This window comes from Hevea brasiliensis, chromosome 4 (assembly GCF_030052815.1).
Source record: "Hevea brasiliensis isolate MT/VB/25A 57/8 chromosome 4, ASM3005281v1, whole genome shotgun sequence".
Taxonomy (NCBI): Eukaryota; Viridiplantae; Streptophyta; class Magnoliopsida; order Malpighiales; family Euphorbiaceae; genus Hevea; species Hevea brasiliensis.
Window position 1 is genome coordinate 107,419,498 of NC_079496.1, and position 15,979 is coordinate 107,435,476.

At 35.7% G+C, this 15,979-nt stretch overlaps 1 protein-coding gene across 2 annotated transcripts; it reads left to right on the forward strand.

The window, feature by feature from the left end:
- Positions 1-5,200: 5,200 nt before the first annotated feature.
- On the forward strand, positions 5,201-9,977 carry LOC110667394 (uncharacterized). 2 transcript variants are annotated; one of them, XM_058145817.1, is made up of 4 exons: positions 5,201-5,480; positions 5,783-6,158; positions 6,598-8,738; positions 9,454-9,977. In XM_058145817.1, the coding sequence occupies exons 2-3, from the start codon at positions 5,803-5,805 to the stop codon at positions 8,699-8,701; spliced, it is 2,460 nt and encodes an 819-aa protein (XP_058001800.1). In that variant the 5' UTR covers positions 5,201-5,480; positions 5,783-5,802; the 3' UTR covers positions 8,702-8,738; positions 9,454-9,977. The 2 variants fall into 2 exon arrangements, with proteins under 2 accessions (XP_058001800.1, XP_058001801.1); XM_058145818.1 differs by having other exon boundaries at positions 5,786-6,158.
- Positions 9,978-15,979: the final 6,002 nt, after the last annotated feature.

Sequence of the window (15,979 nt, forward strand, 5' to 3'; positions counted from 1 at the left end):
GAAAGAGTAGGTCCTTTAGCATATAGACTGGTGCTACCTCCAGAGTTAGAAAGGATACATAATGTTTTTCATGTTTCTATATTGAGGAGGTATAGATCCAACCCATCTCGTGTTCTACTAGTAGAAGAAATTGAGGTGAATCTAGACCTCACTTATGAGGAAGAGACTATAGAGAATCTGGCATATGAGGTGAAACAGCTGAGGAACAAGCAGATACCACTCGTTAAGGTGTTGTGGAACCATCATTCAAGCCAGGAGGCCACTTGGGAGCGCGATGAGGATATGAGGAGACAGCACCCACAACTATTCAGAAATTAATACCAGGTAAAATTTCAGGACAAAATTTATTTAAGGGGGGGAGAATTATACCACCCCCATACTAAGTAGTCTATACATTCTACTGTTCTGGTGACTAGTTTCCATCCGGACAGTCAGGATGTTTAGAATTATATTTATGCCATGTAGAAAAGTCATAAATAAAAATTAATAGAAATTATATGAAGGTGAAATGGAAATAAGAAAAATAAAGTATAATCAGTTAAATGAGCCGAGGTCCCTGCGATGGGTGACCGAACTGGAAAGTGACTGCAAGCTCAGTTGCTGCCCTAATTTAGTGTGGAACCCTAGGATACCCCAGGCCTAAGGATAATTGCGAAGCTAATGGTATTATAAAAATCCAAGAAAAGAATAGAGAACAAGCTCAAATAATTGAATCAGAGTTTAGAAAGTAACTTAGTGCTACTAGAAAAACTGATCAGACCGATAAGGGGCAATATGGTCAATTTACCCTTAGAGGTGACTATTCGCCTAAATATCCATTAAAATGTAGGAAATTAAAATTTTGAAAAAGAATTAAAAATATAAAGAGGTGTATGGAAGAAAAGAAAAAGGAAAAGAAAATTATAAAAATTAAGTGCTTTATGACATCATAATGATGCACGTATGACCTAATTAAAATTACAATTTTAAATTATGAAAATTAAGGGATAAATATCATAAAAATAAGACAAAAAGTAGAAGCAAATATTGGTCTTCTTCTTCTAGTATTGCCGTCCTCTCTCTCTCTAAAGCTCTCTCTCATTTCCACCATTACCAAGCCAAACCAAGCTTTCAAAGCTTGATTTCATCCCATAAACTTTAACAATAACTCATAGAAAACTCTTAATTGACCCTAGAAGAGAAGAATTGAAGGGAGAAATTTGAAGAAATTGGAGAAGGAATTGAGGATTCAAGAGCACCATAGAGGTAAGTATCTTCCTCCTAAGTTAAATTGATTATTACTTGTGGAAATGATGTGAGCAAGTAGAAATTCGCTTAAAAATTGAAAAATTATGCATGTTGGGAAGAGATGAAATTTTGGCCAGCCATGAAATTCTAGGGATTTGAAGTGTTTCAATCTAATTAAACATGAATTTGAACTTGTTGGGAGTAGTAGACATGATTGAGATAGTTAGTATACATGATTGGTGACAATTAAAAAAAAGTAGGGTTCCGGGAGAAATTGGAGATTTTAAAAATTATTGATCAATTGATGTGTATAATGCTCAATTTTGGTCATTTAGGATGTTTTGAATTGTGAATTGATGATTGGAATTGAGTTGAGTTGTGGATATGGAATTGTGGAGTTCTGGACTAATGAGTCCAGCTAGGTTAACAAGCTATAAGTTGAATTGTGTTACTTCAATCAGTGTAAGGCCAATTGAAGATGAAATTAGGATCATAATGCTACATTTTTTTTATGAAGAAACCTTACCCAAAAACTGACTATAAGTTGATCTAAAATTAGGTTAAATTAGGAATTTGTGCCTTGATTCTGGGCATAATTGATCAAATGAACAATACATGTTCAAATGGTCATAACTTTGTGTAAAGAGGTCCAAATAACCTAATTTTAAACCATTGGAAAGCTTAGATACAGTAGAACAATTTTCTAGAATGCCTAGAAAATCAGAAAATGACCAATCCGGCCAGTTATGGTAAAAATGTCATAACTTGAGTTTCAAAACTCCAAATGGATTGATTCAAAAAGAGAATTAAACTAGACATATTAAGGAACAACTTTGATGAAGAAAGTTTAGCTAAATTTTCACTCTAGATTGGTCCAATGAAATAGTAAACCTAAGTGACAAAATCTGAAATTTTAGAATTTCATCTAATAGGCCTTGAATTGTAATTGGCAACCAATGCCAACAAATTTGTGACCCAAAATGTGGTATGACCATGTGTTTAGATATTGTATACCAATTAATTATGAAAAGTAAAAAATTTATATAAATAGTAATGTGAATAGTAATCACAATATTATCAAATACAAAGAACTCAACCTTTAGGACAACTTATAAGTCAAATTAAGTATGTAAAATTGAATGGTTGGATTGATTAGTAGAAATGAATTGGATGGGTATTGAAACACTTTAAATTATGTGTTTCAGTTGGAAATGAGTCCTCTAAGTAAGGAGGAAGCCTAGACTAAGTCAAAGCAGCATAAGAGGTTTGTGCACAACAAACTTAAAATTCTTTATTTTTACTTGACAATTCTTGAAATAAATATTGTGAATAATTTTGATTGTTATAACTTTAAAAATCTTATTTGAAAAATAGTGTGTTGCCTATTTTATAAATGAAAAATTTAGAATGAAATATGATTAGTGAATTGTATGAAATATTTGAATGATTTGATTTTGAATTGGACTTTGAAATCACAATTGGCATGGCAATATTATTGTGTTACTCCTCCATCTTTGGAGTTGAGATTGATTATATTCTTTCCTCTCTGGCTTGCCAGTTGAGGTTGAGATCGAATGAGTACTCATATAGCTAGTTAGCCACTTCCCTCATTGATTTTGATTAGTGAGGTTATAGATTGCTTTGTTGTGGTGTACAACACGAAATTTTATGTCATGACTTAAGTTGTGTATTAATTAGCAACACCATTATTTACAATTTATTTTGATAAATTGTTATTAAAAATTTTGACATCAACTTTGAGAACTATGATTGTAAAAATTTTTAAATTCTTATTATCAATGAATGATTATATTTTTAATAATTTTAGAAATCATTGTTGTGCACCACTGAGTAAATTACTCAGCGATGGCTTTTTCTTGCTGTCGCAGATAAAGAGAAGGATAAAGCAGCAGAGTGAGCTACTATAGTTGCAGTTGTAATACTATTTTGAAATCTTTTATGGTTATATTATTTTATATCCTTGTACATTTCATTTGATGCAAATTTTTATTCATATGTATCTATTGAACTAGATAAGCAATTGTACAATCAAAATTATAATATTAATATTTTATTCTCTTTCTGGAATTGCAAAGTTTTATATTTGAGTTGAATCAAATGTAATGCTATTAAAATTGCTTGAAATTGTGTTGATTGACTTGGATTGTGTTGACCATAAATGGAGTTGTGGATATTATTTGCATATTGGAAGTGTTTTAACAGGTTTTAAAGAACCGTTTTCTTAGTTTATAGCCGGCATTCTGTCAAAATTTCTGTAAAATTTTCTAAATCTCAAATTAATCAAAATTTGAGTTCATAACATAAACTTAAATTAAAGGTTTTTAATAATTATTCAAAATCTCTTGTAGTATATTTAATAGATTATCGGTAGGCGAAATTCGGTAATTCATTAGATATACTACGGGATCATGTTATGCCTTACAGAGGAGTAAGATGTGACAGTTATAAACTCATAAATTCAGGGATAATTATTGAAATTTATTCATGTATATTAATATAATTAAAAAAAAAAAAAAAGCAATTCACTTCTTTTCTAATCTAACTAAAAATTTGATTAAAAATATCAATTTTTGTAGATAGATAATATAATAAGTCATATAATGGTAAATCTAATAATTTTAATTTTTTTTAAAAAAATATATAATAGAAATATTTTAAATAATTATCTTTATATGAGATAAGTTTTAATGTTGAAATTTAATAATATTTAAATTAAAATTTTAATTTATAATATGATAAATTTTTTATAAAAATAAAGAAAAATAAATTGTTACGTGACAGGCTATTTTTGAGACACAATTTTTTAGGCCTTAACAATTCTTGACATTAAACAAGCATTTATTAATTCAATTGAATTATTTTAAATCTCTGATAATTACTCTTAAATTAAATATATCATTCTCAATTTAGTTGATTTATTTAAATAATAATAATAATAATAATTATTATTATTATTATTATTATTATCATCAAATAAGCCTCTTATCAATGTAATTGATATATTTAAATTTTTGATAATTATTTTTAAAGTCAAAACATTAAAATTTTGAGTTAAAAAGACATAATATTTATCACATGATTTATAAGTGATGGATAAATACTTATTTGAAGCCTATTTTTATTACATAACCTAAAAATTAAAATTTTTTATTATTTTCTCTCTTTTACTACGAATTCCTTCAACAAAAGAAAAATGATTGAAAATATAAATGTTATATATTGTTACTGCTATTCAGTATACCCAATTCTAAATTCAATCTTTTTAACATGTCCCATATTAGATACAAAAGAGGAGTTTTAAGCCTTGAATAACCGAGTAGCACTGGGCGTACTGAATTCACTTTTAACAAAGTACACATAATTTTAAGTGTGTAAAAGTGAATTTTTAATTTATAATAAATTAATTAAATTGATAATAATTTATTTAGTAAAATGTTAAAAAATTAAGAGTTAAATATTATTTTTATAAGTTGTAATCTTTATAGTGTGTTTGGTACAAAGTTAATATGAGTAATTATTATCTTTATAATTTTTAATCTTTATTAATATTATTGTTTGATATTTAAAAGAAAATATATTAACTTTTGTATTTCATTAATATTTATACTTTACCGACTCATAAATATTAATAAAATAAAAAATTAATTTTTTTTAAGTATTCAAACAATAATATTAATAAGAATTAAAAATTATAAAAATAATAATTACACTTTATTAATTTCATACTAAATATTTTCTAAGAGTAATTGTCAATAATTTAAAAAAATAAATTAAATTAATAAAAATTTATTTAATTTTAAAAATATGTTAGGAGCATAAAAAAATTAACTAAATTAAAAATGATTTATTTGGCACTAGAGTAATTATTAAATATTTAAATTATTTTTTTTTCTTAATTTTAAAGTTCAGTTTTATTTAATACATGTGTGGGTCTTGCCTTTTTGCCAAACACCCAATCCGATCTGCAGGGAGTTTGGCGGTGCGGGTCGTCTTGGGTTTACACTGGACAGCCAAACCGGCTTTAAATGGCCCTGATTTTCCCTGGCAGTATCAGAAGGCTATTTTAGTCCAAGCGCTCGGAACCTTTTAGCTTATCTGAAATTCTGAGTGGAATAATTGGATCAGCTCTTCGCAATAATCGCCACAAAATATCTACAAACCCTAATAGGAGCTTCTTAAGATTAGGGTTGATTAGATCCATCTCCTGCTAATTTTGATTTTGTAAACAATAGGTACGCCTGCTATTTCTCTTCTCTGTGATTTCTGTAAATCCTGTTTCTCGTCTTTGTGATGATACAATTTTTAATTTGATCTTATAATTTTTTTATTGCTTGGGATTGTTAGTCATATTTGTTTTGTTTTCTTCTGGATTGGGTTCTCTGGTTAGGTTTTCAATCGAAGTTTATTTGTTCTTTATCAGATTTGCGTTTTGGTGTTTCGGTAACTAGAGGCTTATTTCGATCCTTTTATCTTTTGATTATACTTGTTATTTTCCAGATTCGTTTTGGTTAATAAATTTATTTTTATTGGGCAGTAGGGGGTTGCGGCTGAGCAATGTACAACGGAATAGGATTACAGACCCCGAGAGGGTCAGGGACTAATGGCTACATACAGAACAACAAATTTTTTGTGAAGCCAAAGACTGGGAAGGTTGCTAATAACATGAAGGGATTTGAGGCCGACCAGGGCACTGCTGGTATCACCAAGAAGCCCAATAAGGATATTCTTGAGCATGACCGGAAGCGCCAAATCCATCTCAAACTCGCTGTGCTTGAAGACAAGCTTATCGATCAAGGATATACTGATGCTGAAATTGCTGAGAAGCTTGAGGAAGCTCGGAAAACTTTGGAAGCTGCTTCAGCCTCCGAGGAAAGTGGTGGACCTGCTGCTATTGTTGTTACGGAGAAAAAGTAAACAGTCTTTCCCTTTTTAATATATAACTTTTTTTAATTGGTATAAATAGTAGAAAATTGTTCAATATGTCTTGTTTTTAAATGTTATTGTTACAAGATGGTTATGACTTTATACTTATCTTATTCTGTTGCAAGATTGTTATATCAATGTTGGAGTCTTATTTATAGAGAATTTGTTTGCAGTTGATTAGTTGAAATTGTGTTAGTCTCAGTTATAGATTTGTTAGCCAAGCGTGTCAAAAACAAGTTTAATTAGGGAATAGACAGATGTTGCAACACTAGTGAATGGCAATCATTTATAGTTACTAATGGAAGCTTCTATCTTAGTAGATCTAGTTTTGGACTATGCATGGTCAACTTAGTTTGATGCAATTGAAGATTATAGTGTTTATGTTATATATATGCTAATAAGATATTGTTTTCATGGCTTGATCAGGGTTTTCGATACACAGTCCCATCAAATTGCTGCTAGAAAGGAAAAACAGATGGAAACATTAAGGGCGGCTTTGGGGATCAGAATGTCTGAACCCAGCGAACCAAATGCTGAAGTTTTGGATGATGGACTACAAAATGGTAGAAAGAATGGGCCAACTGATGATAGTAAGTGGGGTGAGAAACGTGAACACGCCTTTTTGGACAGAGACTTTAGCAGGAAGAAATCTATGGTTGAAAATCAAAAGGCTGAAAAGAACGATAAGAAAAAGAATAAGAAGAAAGAAAGAGATGGAGTTGATGATTTAAAACACTACAAGAAGGGAGAAAGTGATGATGAGACTGACACTGATACTGACTCAGACCCTCACAATGGCAAGAAGAACAAATCTTCAAAGAAGCATGTGAAAAGCCAAAGACAGGACACTGGTAGCGATGATTCTGCTAGTGATGATGACACTGATTCTAACAGTGGGAGGAGGAAGAAGAATAGAACTTTGGAGAAATCCACAAAAGGCAAAAGACATGACAATAACAGTTATGATTCTGCTAGTGATGATGACACTGATTCTGACGATGTGAGGAAGAAGAACAGAACTTTGGATAAATCTGCAAAAAGTAGAATACATGACAGTGACAGTGATGATAACTCTGATTCTGACTATGGGAGGAAGAAGAAAAGCAGAACCTTGAAGAAACCCGTGAAAGGCAGAAGCAGAAGACATGACAGTGAAACAGATGATTCTACTAGTGATGATAGCACTGATTCCGACACAGGGAGGAAGAAGAAAAGCAGTACTTTGGAGAACCCCATGAAAAGCAGAAACAGAAGACATGACAGCAACACAGATGATTCTACTAGCGATGATGGCACTGATTCTGACAGTGGGAGGAAGAAGAAGGGCAGAACTCTGGAGAAACCCACATTTAGCAAAAGGCATGACAGTGATGATTCTGCTAGCAATGATTATGTTGATTTTGACAAAGTGAAGAAGAACAAGAACAGAGCTTTGGAGAAACCAATGAAACACAGAAGAAATGACAGTGACGATTCTAGTACTGATGATGATATTGATTACAATGAGAAGAAGAACAAGAACAGAACTTCAGAGAAGTACAAGAGAAGTGAAAGACATCGTAATGATGTAGATGATTCCATGACTGCTGATGATGTTAGAATGGATTTTTCCAATCAAGAGGTTGGAAAGTATGAGAAAATTCATAGGAGGCATGATTCTGATGATGATCCTAACCTTGATTTGGACTTATCTAAGCATAGAACTCAGGAGGTGAAGCAGCATGTGAAAACAAGTAGACAGCATGAGGATAGCTCTGATATTGATGGCGAGGTGGGAAGGAGAAAAAATCCACTTGGCAAGCTTAGAAATCGTTGGAATGGAAGTGGAACAGAAAAAGATGATACTAATTTGGAGGATCGTTGGAAGAGTGAGGATACACACAGGAAAAGCAGCAGAATTCAGAGTAAGGATGATGAACTAAAGCATGAAAGTAGGAGGAATGATAGGGATAATGAAGATCGTGGAGGGGAGAAAAGGCACACCAGGGACGAAGTGGTTCGTAGAAGTGGAAGGTACCAAAGAGATGAAGAGGATGATGAATATCAAAGGCGTAGAACGGATGGTGATGATAAGCAGTACAGAAGTCGAAAGCATGCAAGAGGGGAGGAAGAAGAGCAAAGAAGTAAAGGTCATGATGATTGGGATTATGCAGGGCATGGAAGGGAGAAGAGGTACCGCAGGGATGAAGAGGCAGGGCATGGAAAGGAGACGAGGCACCGCAGGGATGAAGAGGCTGGGCATGGAAAGGGGATGAGGCACCACAGGGATGAAGAGGAACATAAAGAGAGAAAGTACAAAAGAGATGAAGAGCTTAATGACAAATATGGAAAGCATGTAAAAGTTGATGATGACCAAAGGTATGAAAGCCGAAGGCGTGGAAGAGGTGAGGAAGAAGAGCGAGGAAGTAAAAGTCATGATAGGGACAAACAAATGGATTACTCTAAGAGAGCAAGATATGGTGATTCCCGATCAAATGAGAGGAGAAGATACGAAAATGACAAGCGTGATGATGATCGGGCCAGGTACTGAGAGTAGAACTGATCATCCTCAGGCAGCAGTATGTCTGGTGAGTTTGTACTGAATATATTTCTCTTCTATTGTGGTTGCTAACTGAGTTGAATGTTATAATAATAATAATAATAATAATAATATATTGAAACCTCTATTCATACTACAGTTTTAGGCTTTTTGGCTGGGCAGCCATCATTAGATCATAGATTTAATGGCTGGTGGGGAACGAGGAAGAAAAATTAGAGAAAAATGTTCATTGTGAAAGATGCAATTGCTGTGTCGATAAATCTGTCATTCTTTTGGCTGGCATATTGAGGTTCAATGCGTGCAAGAGTTGAAACTCTGTAGCACCTGTGTTTTTTTTTTTTTAACCATCTTAAATAAATATGGGAACTTTGTGACTTGAAGATTTTAGATTTCTCAGCAAGAAATAATAAATGAAGTTTGCTGTAGTAAAAAACTGTCTGCGTGAATAAAAGAAAGAACTATGTTAGCAACTAGTGGTTTGCTGTGCTGTAGACTAATATTGAGCATCATTGATGCTGACGCTTTGTATTGTCTGAATCTCGTTATGCATATATATTGTGTTATTTAGATCAATCTCAGTATAGCTTAAGACCAACTTAATGAATTATTATTAATTGCAACCATTAGGAAGTGTCAGGTTGAGGGTAAGGAGGGCTGCAGTTTCTATTTTTTAGCAATTTTTTTGTCGATATAATGTCAATTGAGTTCGTTGATTGAGGTTGGTTTGATTCTTTTGAGTGTAGGGAAGCTGGGGATGACTCAGTAAAGTATATTTGTTGCTGAATCGGAGGATGGATTCTACTAGGAGTAATATCAACTTGATTGTATTTGGATTGCATTCTGTCTGTCTCTGAGAGAATTGTTGCTTGTCTATCTACATGGAAGTGCATCAAAGATTTGCTGGAATTAAAAGAGAACAACTTTTATCTTGATGATTGAGCTCTCCTACTGCAAGAATATCCTGCCCTCTGATTGGGTCAGGGAAATTATGTTCATCTATCATACTATGTTGTTTTATTTCAGTTAGTGAGATGGCACATTGTTTGTTGGGCATGGTCTAATGGTTGATTTTACCAGTGGTCTGCTGCTGGCCTTGTGTATCGTATATTGGGATTGGGGTATGCTTGTGTAGACTTGGCAACGGTCCCGTTGGGGCCGGAAAAACTGGATTGGCTGACTTCATGGTTTAAATCGGCTCTAGTTTGTAATGGTTTCTGATCATAACGGTTTTGGCTCAAAATATGGTTTTGATTCGAAATGGTTTTAATTTGGTTTTGGTCCAGTTCATGGTTTGGCCTAGTTATGAAAAAAAAAATCCAATTGTGAATGGGGTTGATTTTTATTCGAAACCGGTGGTTATGGGCCGGTTCAGGTTTAAGGAGGGGAGATCAAAAATTGCTTTTCTATGTTCTAATTTCGGGTTGGTTGAAACTGTTGATCTGATCTGATCTCGTTTATGATTCGAATCATTCGAATTGGTCTATGGTAAGGTTTATGCTTGTATATAGCACCAAGACAATATTAAAATATCAAAATATCAATGTGTGTTTCTGATAGGAACTTTGTGTGAAGCACCGAGAAAATTTCAATTTATGTTTCTGATAGGGAAGGGTGTCGAACTTTCAATATTGTAATTTTCTTTGACTTCTGAATATAGAATGTGGGAAAGGAAGAGAATGGATAAGGGAACCTCGACCCTCTCTCTTTAATAGGTGGGACCCGTAAAAGGACAATCACTACAACAAAAGGGCCTATTGGAATATTTTTTTTACGACGCTAATGGAAAAACTTTAGAATATTAGAGATATTTCCGATAATAATTAAAAAGCATCAGTTTATTAAAGATATTCGTGATTTTAATAAAAAAAATTTCAGATTTTTCCCAACATTAATAACCAAGCGTTGGCATATTATAAATATTATTGATATTAATATAAAATCATTAGCACATTAGAGATTTTTCTCGATATTAAAAAACAAGCATTGATATTTTAAAATATTTTTGACTTTAATTTATGAAGTATTGTTATATTAAAAATAGTACCAATATTAGCAAAAATATATTGAATTATTAAAAATAATATTGACACTAATATAAATAAAAGCGCTTATGTATTAAAAATATTATCGACATTAATAAAAAAAAGCATCGGCAAATTAGTAATTTGTAATTATAAGCTTGATCTTGTTTAGAACTCTCCTAATTTTAGCGTCGACATTTTATCTCACCATAACTATACATTGTTCATTTAGGAACGCTTGTAAAACAAGTGTCATATTTGTGGCATTACATATGTATAGTATAGCCAATCAGGGACACAACCGTTAGTGTGTGTAGATACCATATTTTGGCCGACCTCCGAGGACGAGGAACTTTTAAACTTTTGACTCTATTATCCGCTCTCAACCGATGTACCTTGATCACAAATGGCTTTTCCGAACTCACCGATTACTCAAACCGATCTCACGCTTAAGTTAATTGTTTTTCGATCTCTTATTAGATGGGTTCGAATCAATATTGGGTCTTCGAACCATCCAATCTTGCTTACTGATATTCTCCAATCTCTCTATACAAATATTGCAGAACTTCATTTGACTAATGATGTGATCGGGTTTCTCGCTTGAATGCCCCAGATATTCCTTAAAGTGAAGTTAAGATTTCTATTCGGTTTAATAATGGTTCCGATATTAAAAGTTCAAGTCAATGTCAAACCTTTGTAATTTTAAATATTTTAAAGTTTCACCCTGCATTTGGTCATGATTTAGTCCGATCTCATGTTCACGTGTAATATTTTTCCAATCTCTTATACTTTGATTAATAGTCACTTTCAAGTTTAATGATCAACTACGAACTCAGACAATTTGGACGCTTTTCGATCTAAAAATTGAACGTAAAAAAAGAGAACTTCAATTCATTTCAAAACAAAATATACAAGTCATTCTGTAGGAGGATCTCCCCCAGCCTGCTCCCTGGGTACATTGTCAGCTCTCTGATCCTCTCCCTCTCTCTCAGGCTCGTCATCGCTCTCCTCTTCGGCCTCTGGGATGAGCTGATTCACCCAGGAGAAGTCCTCCTCGGGATGACGCTTCTTCAGCTCGGCCAGGAGGTCATTATGGGCGTTCACATTTGCCCCAGCCTCTTTTATTGTGCTTTCCTCCTCCTTGGCTTGGAGCTCCTCCTCCTTGGCCTGGAGCTCCTCCTCCTTCGTGCGAAGTTTCTCGGAAAAACGAGCGAGATCGGCAGATCGACCAGCTCGGGAGACTTCAAGTTTTTACTCCACCGCGACTATCCTCTCATCGTACTGCTTCATCCGATCTTCCAATTTGGCGATGTAATCATTGGCAGAGGAGAGCTGAGCCTGTGCAGCTGAGGCATCCTGGACCGCCTTAAGAATCTCCTTCCTTAGAGCGCGGGCTTTCTCTCTGATCACATGCTGATTTGCAATAGCCTCCAAGCCCAAACTCATTGTTTGAGTTAAAATATCATTAATACTCTCCTCTGCCAATTTGTTCCGATCTTCTTGGAAGCAGATGGAGGTGCCTATGACCTTGGCTAAGCCAGGATTCCCTCGAGTGGAATGGTTTCTTTCCAAAGATTGGATGAGAAGTTGAGCTCCCTGGGAAAGCATCCTAACAGTGGGACCAGAAGACTCCCCTTCCATATTGGAAGAGATCGGAGGAGGCGGACATTCAATTTGCCGAGGTGGAGGAACGATGACCTTTACTTCAGAGACTGGCTGCTCTTGAGGTCGAGGAGGGGAGCTCGGTATTTCTACTAATTCTCGCTGAGGAGTCTGAGCAGCAGTAACAGTGGCCTCCTTCATCACTCGTACCTTTCGGGAGACCTCCCTCTTTCGCTTGTGGCTCTTTTTAGAAGCGTCGCTACCCTCCATACCTGCACAGAGAAGAAGTTAGTGAGTTTGCTAAGATTTAGAGGCTAGAGATATGGATTGTACCAGGACCGAGGTCAGAGAGCTGAAGCTCGTAGTCTTCGTTGGTGATCAGCCGCATCATCCACCACTTCAGTTCGGCCATAACCGCATCTAAGCACGAGAATTTGTGGGTGGACGCCTGAGACTTTAACTCTTTTACCATGGCATCTTCGTCTTTATTTAAGGTGATCTTCTTCGAAATTGAAGCGACCAGGTGTTGCCAACTCTGTGGGATACCCTCAAAGCCGTTCGGAATCTTGCTCCTCAATATAAAGATTCGGTTCTTCCAGTTCTTCAGCGAAAAAGGGAGATCGGTGAAGAGCCCGCAGTTCGGCTTTGCCTGAAAGAATCAAAATTCGTCATCCTTCCTTCGAGCAAGCCTATGTAGCTTGACAAAGGCTTTAACCGTAGGCTCCAGTCTCTTAGCTCGGCAGAGGCTCCGGAAGGCTACTAAAGTCCGCTAGGAGTTCGGATGCACTTGAGCTACCGAGACATAGTGGAACTTTAGGACGGCCTTGTAAAATTCATCCAAAGGAAAATGAAGCCCGGCCTTCAGCTGTTCTTTGTATACCATGATGAGATCGCCTTCATTAAAGAAGTGATTGGCCAGATGGTTGCCGTGGCATTTGATCAGTTCAAAGGAGTCGATTCACAGATTGTACTCCTGACTTATACATTGTAGATCGATTTCTCTCAGGACGGACGATAGCTCATCAACTGGCAGGTTTTCCCTTCTTGAAGAGGTTTCTCTCTTCAGTCTCGTAGCTGGACCAGTAACCGGAACAATGGCCGTGCTGAGGCGTTCGCTTAGCCCAGTCATGTTGTCTTCTTCCGAGGTCCACAAAATATGGATGGAAGGCGGGCTCGTAGCTCTCTGACCCTCGGTACCGCTCATTTTCAAAAAAACAAAAAGGAAATTAATCGAGAAAAGATCAAAATCTTTACCGGAATGTAATCGGTGCCTGAAAACTCTAAAAGCGAGAAGAAGTGCTGAAATTGCAAGGGGGAGCTCTGAAATGACATAAGGAAGCAAATGAGTCACCTCTCCCTTATTTATACCCGTTTGAGCATTAAATGCTCACGAAGTCCCAAGCGACGCATCGGTTAGCGGAATCGAGCTGCTTCCTTGACACGTTGCAGGAAGGTTCCGAAAACATAATAAAAAAATCGGATAAATGAGATCGGTTAACCAAAGGTCATTAAATTGAATAATTTTCTGAAGCCACGGATTGCCGAATGGCAATTCGTCCAGGGATCAAATCAGTTATACTTATCAGAGATCGAAAAAATAACTAATTCAATAACAAAACCAAAACATTTAAATAAAAATTTCATTTCATTTCCAAAAGATCGGATTTCATCATTTAGGCGATCTCAAAAGATTAGATTACATTTGGGCGATCTCAAAAGATCAGATTACATTTGGGCGATCTCTCAAAATCAGCACTATATTCTACCTAGCTTAAAGTTACTCCGAATGCTGGCCTATGTCAAAGTCTAATCTTGTGGATGAATCAAAAGATATGTTTGATTAGAAAGTCAGTCACAAATATTGGATAGATGTCCAGCTCAGATAGGGTGACTATGACTCTGATGATATTGAGCGGAGTCATCACCGATGTCATCGACCAGAACCGAGCTGCAGCCGGGACACCTGATATAGTTGAGAGCCAAATGAACTTCAAGAGGCGGTCACCGATATTAAGATTGAAATTAGCAATCCTCTTGTCCGAGATTGGTCCACCGATTGTACTGATAGATCGACTCAAGATCAGCACGGCCGTCGCTTTTGATCTTGATCGATAAATTAGTCTGGTTCCCTCACTGCTATTCGGTGATGTGCTCATAGCTCTCCGATCACCGGAGTCATAAATTTTCAGGCGAGGGGCGAAAGAAACAGTTGGAAAAAGATCAAAATGGCCTTCATAATTAGAACTATCACTGGAAAAGCTAGAATTGGGGAAGTGGTGCATTGGAAATAAACTGAAAAAAAAAAGAAGAAGTGAAATGTGAAGGTGGTTTCCTATCGCTGCATATATATATAGGGCCTTGGCATTTATTGTATATAGAAACTGAAGCGGATGCATCGGTAACAGGAAAATTTATTGTTTTGATCAATGAAAGTTAGATAGAGAGGAAAGATCTAGAATGAAAGAGATCGGGAAGTAAGAGGGGATCGGATGCAAGAGATAGAGATCGGAAAAGGCGATGGTCATAATGGGGAGATCGAAAGAAACAGGAGACGACCTATAAAGATCGAAAAACATAGAGGGGTTAGATAACTCTCTTCATCATTAGATCCGAGTTAGTTAAAGCACTGCAGGCGCAATTAGATCCTCGCCGCATATCTCATCTGTAAGGACGCCCACCTAGCCACCAGACACCAGAACAGTTAAAGCAGTCCTGTACATCTCGATCTCCACCGTTGATCATAATCGTAAAGATGGATCTAGAGCTCTCAAATCAAAAAGTGGACGATAGGTTCGGCACTTTTTATTCCCAGCCTTTGGATCCATTTTGTAAGGCAAGACCCTGGACCGTTGGATTAAGAGGAGAAAGGACAGATATTCTGAACGGAATCCCGACCCTCCATTTTGATTCTCTTTAATTCCTAGAGATCAGATTATGTCCTTTTGAATCTGAACCCTCCGTCTACCCCTAGCAAGATCCTGACCCTTCGTTAGGGACACCCATTCCCTATAAATACCTGCATGCAATACTGTAGAAGGGACGCACAAAAAAAAAACGAGAGGGTGGTGATTATAGTGGAAAGGCTCTGAAATTTGATTCAGTCTTGCTACTTGCCATTCTGGGCTTTTGAAGTGTTGAGAAACTTTAGAAACTAGTTTTCTTGAGTATTTTCATCAAAAGGAGCTCTAAGCCCTGAAATTTGCATTTTTAGTTTTTGTGCTACCATCTTCACATCACCTCTTTTCCACCGCTCTAGTAACTAGCATTATCTTCCAAGCTCAATTTTGTTCCGACCTATTCCCATTACTTCGGGTAAGTTCAAGTCCTTTAGCCGTCAACTTTCACCTCTACAAGATTTTTGGATTCCGGAGTCGGCTCATCTGTCTCCTCAACTTCCCACAGGTAAGCGCCCAAACTATTGTTTTGTCGAATACCCTTGTTTTTGTTTTCTCCAGTTTTCTTTTGTAATTTTTTTTTATATCCAGTCGCACTAAATCTTAAATAGATTATCTAGGCCAATGGTTATTTCCTGAGTTTTCTTTTATTCACAAATTCCATTTATCGTCATTTAGTTTTCATTTCCTTTAAGAGTAGACGTTCAAGTCACTGGCAACTTATAAATACTCAAAAGAATATAAGTAGGGGT